The sequence below is a fragment of the Rhinatrema bivittatum genome, chromosome 11 (genome assembly GCF_901001135.1).
Source record: "Rhinatrema bivittatum chromosome 11, aRhiBiv1.1, whole genome shotgun sequence".
NCBI lineage: Eukaryota > Metazoa > Chordata > Amphibia > Gymnophiona > Rhinatrematidae > Rhinatrema > Rhinatrema bivittatum.
Genome location: NC_042625.1, coordinates 45,927,708 through 45,947,331, shown reverse-complemented (window position 1 = coordinate 45,947,331; position 19,624 = coordinate 45,927,708). Strand labels below are relative to the sequence as shown.

Genomic DNA, 19,624 nt, shown 5'->3' with positions numbered 1-19,624 from the left:
ATGCACTCTCTTGCTGTAATTGTGTTTATGAAAATAAGAATTAAAATGTCTAATAGGGGATCTATCGGGAATCCATCCTTGTGCACACAGTTCCTCCCTTTAAGCTGCTTGAATTTACCTGGGAGTTCAGAGGAAGGAATATTTTGCCGATACTGATAAGTGAGCTCTCGGAAGCTGCGGAGACCACAACAGTAACAGAGGACCGTGCTCCCAGTAATTCTGTAATCTGCAGAGAAACAGCCGCAGAAACATCACACAAACAGCACAAATCCCATTACAGACACATTTCATACACAACCCAGGAGACTGGAAATATTCACAGCAGTGTGGTTCTCTGATCAGCACATGCAATGAGGTTCTAATCTTTCTCTGCATGACCCTGGGTAAATCATGCTATCTCCTAGTAGCTCATCTTGTAAATATTTTGGGCCCAATATTCAGAGCGCGTTCAGCGCTATTTAGCTGGACAAGAGGGACTTGTGCAGCTAAGTAGCAGCCACTGAACATGCACCTATGATCAATGGCTGCCGTTTAGCCACATAACTACCTTATACTGCTAAAAGTTATATACACAGAAAACAGGTGCGTACTGGGTGGATCGGGGCAGAGCAAGTTAGCTGCATAACCTATACGGCTAGCTACTGATATTCGGAGTTAGCCGCATAAAGTATACGTGTAAGTTTAGATGTGCCATACAGCAGGTTAAAACATAGCCGGGTAGACTTATCCAGCTAAGTGTGTATATATACACCTGTATATTCAGAGGCTTTGCCGTGCCGTTGAATATACATCGTAACTTCGCCGGATAAGTTCTAACCAGCTAAGTTGCTTACATGGTCAGCTTTGATTATTGGGCTCTTTGGCAGCACAGAGTTCAATGGAGCACTCAGAAGACAAGCAGCCCCAGGGTATCCCCCTATATAGAAACGCTTTCTGGCTCTGCTTGCAATCTCAGCCTATGGCAAGAAAAGAAATGCTTGCTTCTCTCAGGTTTCCTTCTAACAGGTTCTAACTCCAGGGCACTTCTCTGGGAGAGGATGGCACACCCTCTTGACATCCCCGGCACTCTCACCTACCAGCTTTCAAATGCCCGGCAGGCTTGCAAGCTTTCTCTAGGGGTGGAGGTGGAAGGGATTCAATTTGGGTTTGAGTCTATGAAAACTAGAATTAGAAAAAACTGGTTACAATTTTTAATTTAAAAAAAAAAAAGGTTTTAAAGTTTTGGTCCTGCACTCAGTTGAAGGCTGGTGCTGGTGGAATGCAGAAACCCACCCCGTGTGTGCAGTCAGACACGAACGCAAAACGAGAGAAATCTTCCAGCATCTCTAGCTAAAAGCAGGAGGCACACAGGACATGTCCCACCTGAGAGCACGAACACTCCCCTCTGAAGAGCCAGGAGACTTTCGTTGAGCACATCTTTCCAGGTAAGACCCCTGAATGCCAGGTAATTCTGAAACAGAAGAAGGGAGGGGGTTTTACCACACATTTATAGACTAAAACTCTCTCCCACCTGGAAAGCATAAAACTTTCCCTTCTCCTTGGATTGGAGCAATCTGCTGCGAGACCCCTCTCATACTGAGCAATTTGGAGTTTATCAAGGCCACGCATACTCTAGGAGAAACAGGATGGGCTTCATTGCCAAAAAGGTGGCTACATTGTCATTCATTTCATTCTGTTTGAACACAGCCATTAATGCTTTTGAAAGGACAAATGGCTGAAGAATGAGCTTACAGGAGAGAACATTTGTTAAAACAAGGGTGTGGCAAAAATAGATACATGTCAACCTGGAGAAAAAAAAACAATACCTTCAGAATATCCGACTCATAGTTGTTGTCATTCACCACTCCATCTAAACATTTTTCCCCGAGATTTAACTCTGTAAAGGAACAAAAGAATTGAAGAGCAATTCCCATGAGCACTTTTTCCCGGTTTTATAGAATAGGTCTTTTTTCCATTCTGGCCTAGATCAAGGCGTTTTAGAAAGGTTATTTCTCTTTCTAGCTCAAGTTGAAAATGTGTTCACTGTGGGTTAAAATGGTTCAGGAGATAATTGCGTGAATACGTAAGTTATTAAAAAAAACCAAAAAACACTAAAGAGAAAAATGTAAATGTGATTGCAAAGATTCCATCTCTAATCTCCTGGACACACCCACAGCAGGGGCTCTGGTGTCTGACAGGGATGGATCAGGTCATTCAGCCCGCAGTCACTGCATAGCAGTGCTCTAGCAATCTGAGAGTCCACCACCAATTCACAGCCAGAGACGAGAGAGAGGGACAACTTTGGAAGAGTAAGGAAAGGGAGAAAAAAGGCACGAGACGATTTACACACATCTAGAGAAAGAGCCAAAAGATAAAAGTTAAACCTTGGCGAACGATGGTAAGGAGGCTAGGAAACAGACTAGTGTGCCCTACCACAGAATGGTGCCAGGCAGCCGAAGCATCCCATTCGAGCACAGCCCCAGTACATGTGGCAGAAGGACTGGAAACACACAGCACCTGTGAACACAGGAGAAACAAGCAAGCCACATTTAACCATGGAATACAGTAGGGCATCGTGCCCACTACCTTTCTATGGAAGGGCCTGGATATACCACGTGACATTTCATTAAACTGCCTTTTGAACCCCAATAGCACCTCAACATGCAGTTACGCCTGGCGGGGCATTTGTGGTGGCAGATGTGCATAATGAAATTCCAAAGGGGTAAGAGGAGAAAAAGACTGATCTTAATGACTAACTGTAGCATGGATAAATTATGGTATGGAGAATAACAATAGCTTGCCTAAAGTCACAATATCAGGGGATGAGAGGATTTGATTTTCTATCCTATGAGTTCTCCTGACTTGTAGTTCAATGACCTCTTCATCAGATCATTTCTCCTGCCTTGAGATAAAGGCCTGGTGTGGGTGATCCCCACTGTTGGAAATAAGCACTAACAATCAGTAAAGAGAAATATTTTTTTTTAGTATTAGTAAGATATAATAAGGAGCAGTGCAGAGTAATGCAAATGCAAAGCTCGCTCATCTAAAGTTGTTCATAGGTTATATATGTCATCTCCTCCAAACCTGCACATCTATGGGTTAGCATAAACATTTTTCAACTGGTTAGTACTATTATCTTAACTCATATATGCTAATACTGCATTCCTGTAAGTTGAGCCCAGGAGGTAGAGGAAAACCTTAATGCTGACTTTTAACATACTTTAACATGCTGGTTGACCTTTGACATACTTTAACATTTTCATTTATTTATTTGATTTATATTCTGCTTTTTAACACTTCAAAGCGGATTATATTCAAGTACTGTAGATATTTTATTTATTTACAATGATTTTATCCCTCACATTCTAATGTACTTGATGGGTTACAATAAAAATATACACATTCATTATATGCAAATAAAACATGCTATATTCAACAGAACAAGCCATACTAAAATCAACATAAAATGATCAAGTAGTAATTACATAACAGTATTGGCTATTTTCACAAGTCTGATCACTTCAGTCTTATTATCTTTCTGATTCTTTAAGAAAATAAGAACATAATAAAATGCCATACTGGGTCAGACCAAGGGTCCATCAAGCCCAGCATCCTTTTTCCAACAGTGGCCAATCCAGGCCATAAGAACCTGACAAGTACCCAAAAACTAAGTCTATTCCATGTTACCATTGCTAATGGCAGTGGCTATTCTCTAAGGGGCGGATTTTAAAAGGAGCGCGAATAGCCTACTTTTGTTTGTGCTCCAGGCGCAAACAAAAGTACGCTGGATTTTAGTAGATACGCGCGGAGCCGCGCGTATCTGCTAAAAACCTGGATCGGCGCACGCAAGGCTATGGATTTTGTATAGCCGGCGCGCGCCGAGCCGCGCAGCCTACCCCCGTTCCCTCCAAGGCCGCTCCGAAATCGGAGCGGCCTCGGAGGGAACTTTCCTTTGCCCTCCCCTCACCTTCCCCTCCCTTCCCCTACCTAACCCACCCGCCCGGCCCTGTCTAAACCCCCCCCCTTACCTTTGTCGGGGGATTTACGCCTCCTGGAGGGAGGCGTAAATCCCCGCGCGTCAGCGGGCCTCCTGCGCGCCGGGACGCGACCTGGGGGCGGGTCCGGAGGGCGCGGCCACGGCCCCGGGCCGTAGCCACGTCCCCGGGCCCGCCCCTGGAACGCTCCCGACACGCCCCCTCCGAAAACCCCGGGACTTACGCGAGTCCCGGGGCTCTGCGCGCGCCGGTAGGCCTATGTAAAATAGGCTTACCGGCACGCAGGGCCCTGCTCGCGTAAATCCGCCCGGTTTTGGGCGGATTTACGCGAGCAGGGCTCTGAAAATCCGCCCCTAAGTGAACTTAATAGCAGGTAATGGACTTCTCCTCCAAGAACTTATCCAATCCTTTTTTAAACACCGCTATACTAACTGCACTAACCACATCCTCTGGCAACAAATTCCAGAGTTTAATTGTGCGTTGAGTAAAAAAGAACTTTCTCCGATTATTTTTAAATGTGCCCCATGCTAACTTCATGGAGTGCCCCCTAGTCTTTCTACTATCTGAAGGAGTAAATAACCGATTTACCACCACCAACTGGTCTGTCTCCATAGAGAACACCTCTTTACAGCTTTTTCCAATTTAGTGCACATCACACATAGATGCTGACTCTAGACCAGTGACAACGAACTCCAGTCCTCGAGTGCCACAAAAAGGCCAGGTTTTAAAAATATCCACAATGAATATGGTGAAATTTGTACTTACCGGATAATTTCCTTTCCTTTAGTCCTAGCAGACTAGTCCACACCTGCGGGATTCCGCTGTATACCAGTGGGTGGAGGCAGATGACTTTTTTTTTCTTACATTCTCTTACGTCCTTGCTGCTATATACTCTGGGATTGCCAGGTGATTCTCCATTTGCCTTTTGCCCTAGCCTGTTAGGTTAATGATCTGCTTTTGTTAGCACCCCCCTATTCTTTTTTCTCTTGGGGAGTGTACTTGGGCTAGTCTGCTAGAACTAAAGGAAAGGAAATTATCTGGTAAGTACAAATTTCACCTTCCTTTTCATCCTGCAAACTAGTCCACACCTGCGGGATGTACCCAAGTAGTGCCTAGTTTGGGTGGGACGTGTGTGGCCCCCAACATGATCTTGCTGAAACTCAGCTCCCAATCTGCTTACAGGTCTAGCTTGTAATGTTTTGTGAATGCACCCCAGGAGAACCAAAATCGCTGCTTTGAGGAGTTGCTGCCCCACTTTCTGCCCATGAGGCTGCATATGCCCTTGTTAAATGCGTGCACAAAGCTCTTGGGGCCCATTTGCCCTGTGCAATGTATGCTGCTACTATTGCTTACTTAATCCAGCGTGCAACTGAGGGCTTAGAAGCTGCCTGGCCCCTTCTTTGGCCTTGCATCAGGACAAACAACCTGTCTGTCTTCCTAAATGCATTGGTGACTTTTAAGTAACGCAGGAGCACCCTTTGGACATCTAGCGGGTGCAGTTTCCCCCTCCATCTCCTTTCTCTGTCCTCATTAAGGCTGGTAGGATGATTTCTTAGCTGGAGTGAAACTCTGACAGCACTTTAGGGAGGAAGGACGGGGCAGGGTGGATGATTATTCTGTCCTTCAAAAAAAATGTCCTATGTCTGGGTGAGCCCCAAGAGAGTTCCTCTGCACCCGGGCTCTAAAAGCAGCTAATGCTGCCACCTGCACTTTAAGGGAGTTCAGGGTTAGCCCCTTCTCTAAACACTTCCCAGAAGACTGGGCCCTGCCTGAGCAGATTCCTGGCCTTCCCTCATCTCAAAGGTGCGCCCCTGCTTAGTCTCACTTAGTCTGCTTACCAAGCCCTTCTGGGCCAGTCCAGCACTAGCAGAATAATCCATCCCTCGTGACTTGCCACTTTCCTCAGTATCCTTGCTATCAAAGGCCATGGAGGGGAAACATTTAATAGCTGATCTAGTGGCCATGGCTGGACTAGGGCATCTATGCCTTTTCCTGACATCTGCTGAAAAAGCTTTTTGCCTTGGCATTCATCTGAATTGCCATCAAGTCCCATTCTGGACTCCACCATCTTTCTACCACTCTTGAGAACGCCTCATCTGGTAGCTCCCATTCCCCCTGGTCTAGCGTGCGTCAGCTGAGGTAATCCACTTGTGTATTCTCCTCCCTTGCTACGTAATGGCAGTCAACCCTACCAGGTTTACCTCCACCCAGTTCATTAGCTAGTCCACCTCCTTCTTCAGCTGCCAATTGTATGTGCCCCCTTGCCTGTTTATATAGGACACTGCTGTGGTGCTGTCTGACAGGACCCTTACCTGCCTTGCTCTTATCCTCAGGCTTTGAGTGCTAACCTTACAGCTTTCAGCTCCAACAGGTTCGTTGAGACCTGCCTCTCTCTGGCCGACCATTTTCCCTGTATCACCTGTCCTTTGCAGTGCGCTCCTCAGCCTAACCTGCTGGCATCCATTCTGGCAGAATCAGGCTGATCCCCACATCAAATTGGGCAGTCAGCCTTATACCATATTTATGACTGCTGGGATTCCATCGGGAGAGCGCTGCTCTCTGCAGCAGGTGCATGTGTGCCCTTGCCCAAGGAACAATTTCTATGGTTGCGGCGATAGTCCCCAGCACCTGTAAGTATTCCATGACTGTGGGATTCCTGGATGCTGCAAAATTCCTCACCTGACATCTTAATTTGTCTGCCCTTTCCTAGGTCAAGAACACCTTTTTGCCTGTTCAGTATCGAATAGGAGTCCTAGGTAGACCAACCTTTGGGCAGGCCTTAAGCTGCTCTTCGGCTCATTCACTATCTACCCTAATGCCTCGAGGAGGGTCCTCACTCTCCTTGTGAAGTTGTGAAGTTTCTGCTCTCCTCCTCTGACTTGGCTCTGATCAGCCAATCGTTCAAATACGGGTTTACTGGGATCTTTTCCCTTCTCAACGCCGCTGCCACAACTACCATCACCATCGTGAAGATCATTGGTGGCAAGGCTAGCCCAAAACGGCCGCGCCCTGAATTGATAGTGGTTCCCCAATGCCACGAACCTCAATAACCTTCAATGTGACTCCCTGATGGGAATGTGCAAGTAGACCTCTGCCAGATCCAAGGCAGTCAGGAATTCCCCTTTCCTGACCACCCCTATGACCGACCTCAGAAACTCCATTTTGAACCTTTGGATTCTGAGAACCTTGTTTGCTCTTTTCAAATCTAGTATCGGGCGGTGTCCCTTCTTTCCTGGGAACTACAAAATATAGGGAGTAACATCCTGTCCCCCTCTCTGCTACTGGCACTGGTGCAATAGGATTGGTTCTTACCTGCTAATTTTCATTCTTGAAGTACCACAGGTCAGTCCAGACCAGTGGGTTTATGCATCTCTACCAGCAGATGGAGGCAGAGAACAAAACTTTGAGGCACTGCTACATAACCGAGAGTGCCACCTGCAGTCCCTCAGTATTGACCTGTACCCAAGCCAAGATGACCATGTAAGCAAACCCGCCCCCCCCCCCGCCCAAATAAAGGATAGGGCAAACGGAGAATAAAGTTGGAGCCCCCTACAAAAAAACTAGGCCCCTTGACTGAACAGATAACACATACACAACTATGTACAACTATTCCTTATTCTGAGCATATCAACCAGCAGCACTGCAACATCCAGAAGCGAGGAAGTCTTTCGAACAGAAGGGGATGGGTCTCTGGACTGATCCGTGGTACTTCAGGGTCAAACATTAGCAGGTAAGAACCAATTTTCCTTTCCTGTTTGTACCCTGGTTCAGTCCAGACGAATGGGATGTACCCAAGCCCTTCTATTCTAAGCGGAACTCGAAAGGCCCACGCGCAACACACTTTCCCCAAAAGCTGCCTCCTCTGACGCCCACACATCAAAATGATAACGTCTGGTAAAAGTGTGACGAGAAGACCACATCGCTGCTCGACAAATCTCCTGGGGGGAAAGTAACTAACACTCTGCCCACGAGGTTGCCTGCATCCTAGTGGAGTGCGTTCTCAAACCATCTGGCACTGACCGGCCTTTACAGATATAAGCGGAAGCTATCGTCTCCTTCAACCATCGTGCAATAGTGCCCTTGGAAGCCTTATTTCCTTTCCTTGCCCACTGACCAGGATAAATAGATGATCAGACCTCCGGAAGGCATTCGTCATTTTGAGATATCGCAAAAGAATCCAATACACAGCCAGTAAGGGAAGCTCCCTTGCCATCGGATTATCAGTGGGCAAATTTGGAAAGGTCGGCAGCTCGACAACCTGCTTAAGGTGAAAGAAAGATACCACTTTAGGACAAAAAGAAGGAACCATACACAATCCGAAAACTGCCTGAAGCTCAGATATTCGCCAAGCTGAACAGATAGCCATCAGGAAAACAGCCTTCAGGGTTAAATCCTTCAAAGATGCTCTCTGCATTGGCTCGAAAGGAGGACCCCACAGCACCCGAAGAACCAAATTTAGATTCCATGCTGGACAGATCTTCCGAACAGGAGGGCATAAATATTTTGCCCCTTTTAAGAAATGAACCACATCCAGATGAGACGCCAAATGTCTTCCCCGAATTCTACAGCGAAGGGAACCCAAGGCTGCTACCTGACACGAAGGGAATTATAGGCCAAACCCTTAGCCAAACCACTCTGCAAAAAGGCCAGGATCTGCGGAACATCCACCTTCAAAGGTTGCAGCTTGTTCTGCAGACCACCACGATTCGAACACTCTCCACACTCAGAGATAAGCCAAAGACATGGAAGGCCTCCGTGCCTGAAGCAAAGTCGTAATCACAGGCTCCGAATAGCCTTTCAAACGGAGTCTGCGCCTCTCAAAAGCCAAGCCACTAGAGAGAAGCGATCCTCCCGGTCTGAAAATACGGACAACCAGTCAAATAAACCCGGACAGATGAGCCAAGCGAACGGGCCTGTCCACCACCAGATGCAGGTGGTCTGTAAGCCACGGCTGGCGAGCCACCTGAATCACCCTGCCCAGATGAAGCCTGATGCACCGCAGCACTCGACCTATGAGAGGCCACGGTGAGAACAAGTACAGCAACAGATGTGTCAGCCAAGGTTGAACTAGAGCATCAGATCTCTTTTCTGCGACTGAAAAACCGACCCGTCTTTGAATCTGTTAGAGTCACCATGAGGTCGATCGCTGATTCTCCTCACCTTGCCTGCAGCAAAGTGAAGGCCTCTGCCGACAACTCCCACTCCCCTCCTAGGACGGATCTTCCAACGCAGCTCGCCCGAGATTCAACGAACGCAGGATCCCACCTGTATCCACTGGCTCCCAATCCCTTGCCTTCTTGGCCGCCTGGGGCTTCCTAGATAATGGCTGCTTGGACCCTAACCCCTTCCTGGCTAAATAAGCCTTATGAAGGAGTAGAACAAAATGTGCAGAAAACTCCTCCAGATCAGAGGAGGAAGAGTCCTGAGCAGCCACTCCCCGAGCTTCTGCCCTTCCCCTGCCACCAGCAGGATCCTGCACAGCGGGAAAAAAGCATGGGAGGAAAGTCTACAGGCTCCATAACGGCAGCCTGACCCCCTGCATGTGCTGACAAAATGGCCGTCGGCTCCCCCTCCCCCCAGGTCTCCAGAGCCGGCCCCGCCGCCTTCATGTCCTTGCCGCTTCTGGGGCTCTCGCGGACATTCCAACACCCCCCGAGGCACACTCCCTACAAAAGGACGCTGAATCCAGTTGTCCCTGCCTCAACTCACAGCCGCAACAAACCTTGCTGTGCTGTGTAGGAGTTGGTATGCCAGCTCGGTCGGGCCTGCACATGCGGTCAGACCTAAAAATAGGCTCTATAGTCAGAAAAACGCTGAAGGATGCTGTCCGCAGATGTCCAGTGCTGAAGGACAGCAGCACCCGGCCCCGACTGACACGGCCAAATTCAGCAGGAAAACAACTCAGGAACTTACAGCTGCCTCAACCCTGCTCCTTTTCAAATGTAGTTGACTTCTCACTTTTTTTTTTTAAGTCACAGCTCAGCCAAAAGACAGATAAAACACTTTCCTGCTTCTGGAGGCCAAGTGCTGAAGGAGAGCCAGGGACAGAGAGGGAGTGAAGGGCCCAGAAGGGGTGAGGGAACCAGGACACCTGGCTATCAACCCTCCCCCCCCCCCCCCTCTCACCCTGCTCCACCCGAGGGATAGCCCTCGAAGGAACCTCACACCTCAGGGAGCCGAATTTTCTTGATCTTCTTCCCATCAAACACTCCAGACTGCAGGTATGCACCACTACCATTGCTGGAGACAGAGAAATACTGAGGGACTGCAGGTGGCGCTCTCGCTTATGTAAGCAGTGCCCAAAGTTTTGTTCTCTGCCGCCATCTGCTGGTAGGGATGCATAAACCCACTCATCTGGACTGATCCAGGATACGAACAGGAACGCTCTTAAACTATCAGTTTGTCCAAAATGTCCTTGATCGCTTTTCCCTCTTTTCCTGAGACTTGCATGGTGAACTTAGAAAACATTCTGGTACTGGGGCGGCCAGCTCTAGGGCATACCTTAGACAGATCACCTCTAGGGCCCACTGCTCACTGGGGGAAGCCTGGAGTGGCTCCCTAAACTATCACTTTGCCCCCTTAAACCCCCCAGGGGCTCTGGGGCCTTTATCTCTGACCAACCCTGGGCCCCTCGAAAGGGCTGACATTGCTGTGGTCTGAAACCCTGAGAGCCTGACGCCCCAGACTGTCTAAGCCCCCTGAATTTTCTGGTCTTTGATTTAAATGATCTACTTGGTCTCCTCGCTCTATCATCTGGAAGCCTCTGTAGTTTAGCGTCCACCAGACTTTTCATTAAGGTGTCCAGTTCCTGTCCAAATAAGACACACCCTTTAAAAGGCCAAGTCACTAAGCCTCGCCTTCAACGGAGCATCTGCCGCCCAGTGCCTGAGCCATAAGAATCTCCTTGCCACTGCCACAGAGGCCACCTGCTTGGCTGAGGACCTGATTAGCTCACAAAGTGTATCTGCCAGGAAACTGCCCCTAACTCGATTTTGGCCATGCCCGGGGACTCTTCCTGCAGCTGCTGAAGCCACTTGGCAAGAGCTCTAGCTACATAGCCTCCACATCCCGCTGCCTGCAGAGACAGGCTGGCTGTTACGAATGCCCTCTTCAGAAAGCCTTCTGTTTTTCTATCCTGTGCATCCCTTAGGAATGGGCCCCTCTCTACAGGAATAGTTGTCTTTTTCAACACTGCTGCCTTCCGGGGCATCTATCTTTGGCACCTTCAGGAGATCATCTCTCTCTTTCTGGTAGAAGGGGGAAGAGCGAGTTCATTAAGTGTCTAAACTTAAGGGTTGCATCTGGTGTGGACGATTCCCCCTCAATCATTTCCTTTATGGCTGGGTGGAGAAGAAAAACTCTTGACAGCTTTCTTATCCCTCTGAAGATTGGATCCCTGTCCTTCTCCATTTCCTTGGCTGCATTTTGCAAGCTTAAGGCTTGCATCACATTTTGCATCAAGAGGTTAAACTCCTTTCTTCAAATAGCCTCACTGCTAAATCTCTCCCTTCATCCCCCTTCTTTTCCACCATTAAACCCTCAGAGAGCTCAAACCCCCGAGTCACTGTCCCCTGTCTCCATGGGAGGGGGGGGGGATTTAACTCTAAGGTCCCCTGTGTATCAGCCCCTCTGGCTTTCAGAGCCTTATAAGGCTTGGTGCATTATCATGACAAACTCTGTGGAGATGATACAGGTTGAGTCACCAGGTCAGGCTGTCCTTGGGTAGGGGCGGTATTGGCAGAGGAGCCTTAAATTCCTGAGATATCGGCTTCCAACGGGAGAGTAATGCTCTTTGTAAGGGACGCATGTGGGCAAAGGCCCAAGGCACAACATCTGTCGTGGAGGCCATGGAACCTAGCAACTGGAGATAGTTCCAGGCTGTGGGAAGTCGGAGGTCCCGAAACGATGAACCTGAGCAAGGAGCAATTGGGCCCGCTCCAGACGAAGAGAGCCTGTGCCTACTTTGATGTCGAAAAGAGCTCCCAGAAAGTCGAGGGACCAGGTTCCGTTCCTTCCTCAGGGCCGCCGCCACCACTACCATCACCTTGGTAAAAGGTGCGAGGAGCGGTTGCCAGGCCGAATGGCAGGGTCCTGGAACTTGAAGTGCTGCCCCAAAATCTTGAAGCGAAGGAGGCACTGATGCTCCTTCAGGATGGGGATATGAAGATAAACCTCCGTCAAGTCCAAGGACGCCAGGAATTCTCTCCGGTGCACCGCAGCAATCCCTGAGCGCAGAGTTTCCATCCTGAAGTGTGGTATCTTGAGTGTCCTGTTGACCATCTTGAGATCCAGGATCGGTCGGAAGGAGTCTTCTTGCTTGGGGGCTATGAAGTAGACGGAATAATGGCTGAGTCCTTGTTCCGATAGTGGCACCGGAAGAATGGCTCTCAGATCCAGGAAGTGGTCTAGCGTCTGATGTACTGCGTCCTGTTTCCTTAGTCCGCATAGAAGAAAAGACAAACCTGTCTCTGAGAGGTCGAGCAAATTCTAAAGTGTAACCGCGCTGTAGAATATCCAGGACGCCCTGGTCTGAGGTGATTATGACCCACTCCTCGTAGAAGAGTGACAGGCGTCCTCCTATCCGGGAAATCGAAGAGTGGGCCGGCAATGTTTCATTGTGAAGATATAGTGGCAGTCCCTTGGGCGAGGGTGTCTCGGGCTGATCTTAATCCCCGAAAGGAATGAGACCAGGACTGCGATCTAGACGAGGGAGGCCTGTGGGACCCTGGCCACACCTGGCGGAAGCGCCGTTGTCCTCTGAAACAGTTCCGCACGGAGCTGTGCATTCTGGATCTCAGAGGACAATCTTCCGGAAACTTAAGTACCTTATGCTCCCCGAGCGACTTAATAAGTTGCTCCATCTCCTCTCCAAACAACAACTTACCCTTGAAGGGAAGGAAGCCGAGTTGAGACTAGGAGGAGGAATCCGCAGACCAGGTCCTGAGCCAGAGGAGGCGCTGAGCTGAGACTACGGAAACCATAGATCTGGCCAGCACCCGGAGAAGATCATACAGCGCGTCCGCGCCATATGCTATGATGGCTTCTAACCTTTTCGCTTGTTGAGCCTCCCCTGGAGGCAGGTCCTGAGTCCCGAGTAGTTGTTGGACCCACCGGAGTCATGCACGCTGCATCAGGGAGCTACAAACAGCAGCCCGAAACTCCCAAGGCGGACGCCTCAAACACTCTCTTCAAATACATCCCAAGTTTGAGGTCCTGCAAATCCCTGAAGGCTGCTCCTCCAGTCACAGGAATAGGTGTCCTAGCTGTGACTGCGGATACCGATGCATCCACCTTCGGTACCTTAAGTAGTTCCAAGGACGCCTTGGGGAGTGGTTACAGTCTGTCCATCAGTCTGCCAACCCGCAGAGAGGCCTCCGGAGTCTCCCACCCCCTGGACAGCAATTGGAGGAGCATAGGATGTAAAGGAAAGTCTTCGAAGGTGGCTTGAGCCCTAGTAGGACGGGATCCCCTCTCTTCGGTGCAGTGCTGGCGGAAGGAGCCTCCTGGGGGGGCCTCAATATCTAATCTGGCCAGGACATGTGAGATAAGCGAAACCATCTCATCGCTCTGGAAAAGGTGTAGAACCTGAGGAACATCCCCTTCGACTTGCGCTTAGGGCATCTAGATCAGGGTCCACTGCAGGGTCCGTCAGGGGTGTAGGGTCAGGACCGGTTGGATGGGCAACTGGCTGAACCCTAGAGAATGCCGAAGGGGCCCACTGGAACGGCCGGGCCAGAAATACTGGTGCTGTACCGGGCCATGATGGTACCGATCCCCGAGGCCCCCCTGACACGTCCGGGAGTTCCCCCAGACTGACCACTTTAGGAGGAGGGGGAGCCAAAACCACATCCTGGTGCTGGCTGAGCCTTGCCAAATAAGCCCCATGCATCAGCAGAATAAATTCTGTGGAAAAAGGCTCCAGGGGAGGGATGGCCGGAGGGGGGGGCCAGAGGGTCTTCTGAGGGCAGCTCTGTGTCGGGGAGGTGCACCGGAAAGAGAAGCGGAGGAGAATGAGGTCCATCCAGGTCTGAATCCCCAGGAGGCAGCGCTGGAGCAGCAAGTAGTGGCTCCAAGATGGCCACCGTTCCTGCGTTGGACGGGTACGGGGCCAACCTCTTCAGAGCCTGGCGCGCATTTGCGTGCGAAACAGACCACCCTCTAGGGCTCGAGGTGCCCTCCCCGCTGGGGAGGCACCGAGCGCACAGGCCTTCCTGGGAGAGCCGCGATCCGGGCTCCCCGCAGGCGCTGCATCGCGTCAGCCACGGCATGGAGGCAAGTAAAGAAGGGCTTGGAACCCAGACCTCCGAAAACCTTCGATAGCAGGAACAAAATCAGTCCTGCGCTGCCTGCCTAACTTTAACGACCTGTTCCATTTTTATTTTTCCAAGCCAGAGGGATGTCGCGTCTCTGAAGCTTAGGGGCTGCCCTGAGGAAACGACATCTCCGGGCAGCGGGTCGATATCAAGGGGGAGAGGTTGGACCACCAACTTCACCCCTAAAGGCAGCAAATGACAGCCCTGTAAAAGGAAAGTTAACAAAAAACTTACCCCCAAAACGATACAGCAATAAAGAAAAAAGATGACAGGTCCGTCACTGAATGAAAGCTCTGCCTACAAGCCTGCAGCAGGACAGCCCATGGAAAGTAGAGCAAAGCTACAATGAAAAGCCTTTGCCTTTCTTTTTTTTTTTTTTAATAAGATCCATCCCAGTAAAAAGTATTAATAAGAAAACAGGAGAAATAAAATCAAAGACTATTCTCACCGAAGGTGCAACCCGAATCTGCTGGAGTCAGAGAAATACAGAACGTTTACAGAGGGTGCACCAGTCATGAGGGACTGCACTCTCGGTTTTTGCTCTGACTCCATCTGCTGCAAGGGGGACATAACCCACGGTCTGGACTGATCCTGGTACGTACTGGGAACATGACAAACTCTGTGGAGAGCTCTATCTCCTCCACTGTACCAACCCTCGTTCCCAGGGCCTCTCTCTCCAGCGTGGCCTCCTCCCATGCTAGCCCTGTGCTCCATTCTGCCTGTTCCCGGGGCTCCCTCTGAGCTGGAGGAGTCGGCGTTCCATCTCCTTGTGGGCCATTCTTCCCCTCCTTATCTTTTCGCTGCTTGGTTTCCAGGGTCTCGCGACCATCGCAATGGGGCAAAAGGAGCCTGCAGTGGAGCTTTGCCTCCTCCTGCCGCATTGGGCGCATTTCCGGCCCCTTTCGGCCAGGCTCCGTGCCGCTGGAGGGGGAGGAAGTTTCCCGCCAACGTATCCGCCTACCGCTCCCTCTCTGAGCATGCCCCTCCCCCTCCCAGACCTGCCCTCAGCCCGCGGGATAACGCAACAAACACAAGTTTTTTGTTTTTGTTTTTTTTTTGCTGGCGAGGTGGGCCCCCGGCGTTCCACGAAATCAGATCCGATCTGGGCGTCCACCCTAATGGTCTGACTCTACCGGTTTTTGTTTGTTTTTTTAAATAGCTCCCAGCTATCCCCGACTACCAACACCTAGCTGGAGGCAGAGAACTGCTGGAGAATCACCCAGCTATCCCAGAGTCTATAGCGGCAAAGATATAAGACAACGTAAGAAGAAAAAAAAAAGTTCTCTGCCTTCACCTCCTGGTATCCAGGGGAATCCCGCAGGTGTGGATTAATTTGCAGGACGAAAAGGAAGCATGAGATAAGAACATAGGAAGCTGCCATACTGGGTCAGACCAAGGGTCCATCAAGCCCAGCATCCTGTTTCCAACAGTGGCCAATCCATGCATGCAAATCTATCTCATGCACATTCATTATAGATATCCTGAAAACCTGACCCGTTTATGGCACTTGAGGACTGGAGTTTGCCATCACCGCTATAGACAGAGCACACAGCCCCAGCATTACAAGCAGGAACTACCACAAAGTTATAAAAAAAAAAGAGACCCTCATCTTTTCTTAATCTCCCTGTAGCTATCGGTTTCATTTGCTTTGGGCGACACAGTAAATACACAATCCTACAGTTCTGCACCCTTTCTTTATACTGTACTAAGGGTGGAGTGTGGAGCCTCCTATGGGCTGGAGGTTGCCAGGCCTTGTGGTTCTTGCTATTCTCTTCCTTGAGTGTCACTTTTCTCACATCATCCTAACCAATAGCAGTGACATACTAACATGTTCGGGCGTGCTTAACCGCTTCGGGACACAGCGAGATTTCAAATACCCCTAAATAAAAGCCAGTAATGATCTTTGCTCACATTGCTGGGGGCCAATATGCGGGCTCCGCTCCCGTTCTGCTCTCCGGTCTGGCATTGGCTGGAAGCAGCAGGCGCAAATCACATGGCTCCCTCGAGGCAGGCACATGTACTCCTGGACAGCTGGATTAAAGAGTCAGAGTTATTTACACTGTCATTAATATACGTTGGTACTTTTCTAATAGTACAACAGTGCAAAAAAGAAAAAAAAAACCAGCATCCCGAGCTGGCTGCATTCATTGAGGCCGGCCAGGGCTGCGGATGATAAAAGTCTGTCTCTGTGTGGTATAAAACGAGGAAAACCCCAGGCTGTTATGAATCGAAGCTCAAGGTGCCATAGCACAATAGCAGCTGGCTTTGATTTATTCGGGGGGGGGGGGGGGGAGAACTTCAGGGCCAACCTCCCTCTCACTCCCTCCCCCCCCCCCTCAGTCCCACACACTATGCATTGCTGGGACTAACCTGTGGGAAAGTCAGCCGAGGTGGAGGGTGCGTCACCAGGAGCTCGGACCGCAGCATCGCCCTGCAGGCCCGCACACACCACGGGCTGAGCGATTGGTCTCCGGTAGCCCGGACACTGCCTGCACACTATGTAAGGCTGACTGCAAGATGAAAACCACATTCACTGGTATTAAAAATAGGAAACTTCTCCTGTAGACAATCAAAAATTGCATTTTCCTATTCTGTGCATACAGAAAGACATCACAGTTGATTCAACTCAGTGATTGCTGTTCCTATATTGAAATCAAAGTGATGCACATTAAAATTAATAAAACAAGTAACAAAAAAAGATACAGTAAGGCTTCAGATCTCAATCATTTAAATACCCTATATGCATGAGGATGACAATCATCAAAAGGGATTTACACACAAATAAGGATTTTCCCAGGCTGATTGCTTTGGTTGAAAGTTATCCCTGCAGGCTTTAGCATGTGTGTTAAACAGAGGGGGAGGATGTTCAGGCCAGAATGGAAATTGTGGATTTGATTATCACTGCTATGTGCACTGTTTTAGCCCTGGTCACACACACAAAACAGGTATAGGTGCACGCAGCCACTTGGTATGTGCGACCCTTGGGGGAAGGTTCCCTTTGAGAATTAGCTACAAATGTGCCCAGGCACCTTATACTGCTGAGGGGCTTTTCAAACTCTGCCCCCATTATGAGCAGAGAGAGCAGGAAACAGAATCCTTAGTGTAAGTGAAGAGCCAAGCCAACAGAGTTCCCTGAATTGGCAAATAGTGAGAACCAAAATAATCTTTTTCAAGTGATCAGAAAGACTATAAAAGTCTACTGTGCAGGCTACATTACTAGAGGTGGGGGAGAGGAGTCCCATAAAACTGAGTGCTGATTCGGCATGCTGGGATTTTCTGTCATCTTAAATGAATGCGCAACACATCGCTTATCTTTGAGGACATGCTGATCAGCACCATTCCAGGGGATCCGGATCAGCAAGGTCAGAGAGAGCATTTCCACACCCAGTATGCGTAAAACTGAACTGGAAGAGTGGCCCTTTTCTGCAGGTCTTAGATACTTCTGCTCCCAAGACGTGCATGCACATCCAGTGCACATCCGTGCATGACATCTCACAGCAGTGAGATGTCAAGATAGGGCAATTATCTCTGCAGATTCCACCAACATGGGGCTATCACTTCGAGGAAAAGCAAAATGCAATTTCCTAATTTCTTTTCACACGCTAGACTGCTTGCAAGATCTAACAGATTCTGATTATCAGATTACACTCCCTGGATCTGAGCTTTAGTGACATTTTGCCTTTGTCGGATGTGCTGCCCGCCCCAGATTATTATACCAATTCGCACACACTTTATTTTTTTATGGATGAACAATGTTACCCAGTATCTGAGGATTCACTGTCTGCATCCGACAGCTCCAGCAACTCCTCCGAACTTCCTTCCTCGTCTGAGAAGGAGCGGCGCACTTTGGGTTGGAGCATATCCTGGGTGATCTTGTTTCGGGCGTCCATGCTGCGCACATCCTCCTCGCTCCGGCACTTATCTACAGGTCAATGACATAAGCCAACACTCAGAGGTAGCAGACACCAACCTGCCTGGACCACAAGGACCCACGCACCCTCTGATCCATCATCCACCGCATAATGTACTGGCTCATTCAGATATTTTTGCTGTTTGGAATAACTGCAAGTCTTGGAAAGCAAATGCACACATTACATACTTGTGAAATTTGCTAGTTTTCAGGATCGCACACACTTTTAGTATTCAACCAATCACCAACTGTTAGTTGGCCCCAATTTGTTGACACAGTGAGAATGGCTGAGAAGAACCATCTTACATGTTTGATACAATGATTATGATTGGTGGCCAGGTCAGAAAATTGTCAAAGTCAAAAATTAAAAAAAAAAAAAAAAAAAGTTACACAGTCCGGCCCGGTGGCAATATGATGAACTGCCATGTGGAAGGTCCCTAGTCTGATCCCCGACTTGGCTGGGGAAGCAACACTTGCAGAGGGCAGGAAGGGGAAGGGGAGTGAGTCATGGGCACTGCCTAAGGTAACACCGGCTCCAAGGTCCATGACTGCAGATTTCTGGTCCCCAGCCCATCACTGCCATGACCAGACTGGGGGTGGAGGCGACCGGATATAAAACAGGGGGGGAAAAAAAAAATAAAAAATCACTGAATAATTGCAAATGGAAGTATGTAAGGAGCAGGCAGAAACTGCCATCTCAAAAAAAGAAAAAGTCCCCTTTGCAAATAGGAAAATGTTTTACCGAGCCTGTGTTTCTAGGAATATATCTTAAGGCACTCAGTTGCTTTGAAAATGTCAGCCGTGGCCACTGTGCAATTGTGCAGTGCTGAAAATTCACTTTGCTGAGGGCTCTTTCTAGAGTCCACGCCATAGGCGGCTCACTTTTGTTTTATCGCTGATGGTAGATTGCAGCGATGTCATCACTTACCTGGATGCTGGAGCAGATACGCTTCTACCAAATTGTTCAGGATGTGATTTTTACAGATGCGCTCGACCGGACAACGACAGGTTGGACAGAGAGAAGACCGTTCCATCCAGCCGGAGTAGCAGGCAGCACAGAATGTGTGCATGCATGGCTGCAAACTGCAAGCACACAACAGAGTTAGAGCCTGGGGGCACTGACAACGCACACATGCGAGGCTGCATGCACAAGGAACAGACTGACAGCTACACAATGCCAGAGAACTAAAGGATGCACAGTCTGTTGTGTCTATCTGCTCTGCTGTACACTGGCAAATTCCAAAAGGGCATGTGTATTCAGCTGTTTAAAGAGGTGTCTGAACTATTTACAACTGAATTTTTTCAAAGTTTTGAATATGGCACCAAGAGAAGGAAAAAAAAAACCACCCCAAAAAGCTGGCTTCAGTTTCTTGAGGCTGTAGAATAAACACAGCAGCGCCTGCAGCAGCAGCACACGAGCAGCCTGT

General features: G+C 49.2%; 1 protein-coding gene across 1 annotated transcript in view; it reads right to left on the bottom strand.

Annotated features, from left to right (window-relative positions):
- Positions 1-19,624, bottom strand: part of CHFR (checkpoint with forkhead and ring finger domains) — a 34,859-nt gene that overhangs the window by 3,277 nt on the left and 11,958 nt on the right. Inside the window, exons 8-15 of the mRNA XM_029571085.1 lie at positions 19,126-19,280; positions 18,047-18,209; positions 16,658-16,797; positions 16,199-16,318; positions 2,413-2,496; positions 1,806-1,876; positions 1,363-1,450; positions 119-226 (exon numbers count right to left, since the gene is read on the bottom strand). Coding sequence (XP_029426945.1) covers positions 119-226; positions 1,363-1,450; positions 1,806-1,876; positions 2,413-2,496; positions 16,199-16,318; positions 16,658-16,797; positions 18,047-18,209; positions 19,126-19,280 — 929 coding nt within the window. The remainder of the gene's footprint in view (positions 1-118; positions 227-1,362; positions 1,451-1,805; positions 1,877-2,412; positions 2,497-16,198; positions 16,319-16,657; positions 16,798-18,046; positions 18,210-19,125; positions 19,281-19,624) is intronic.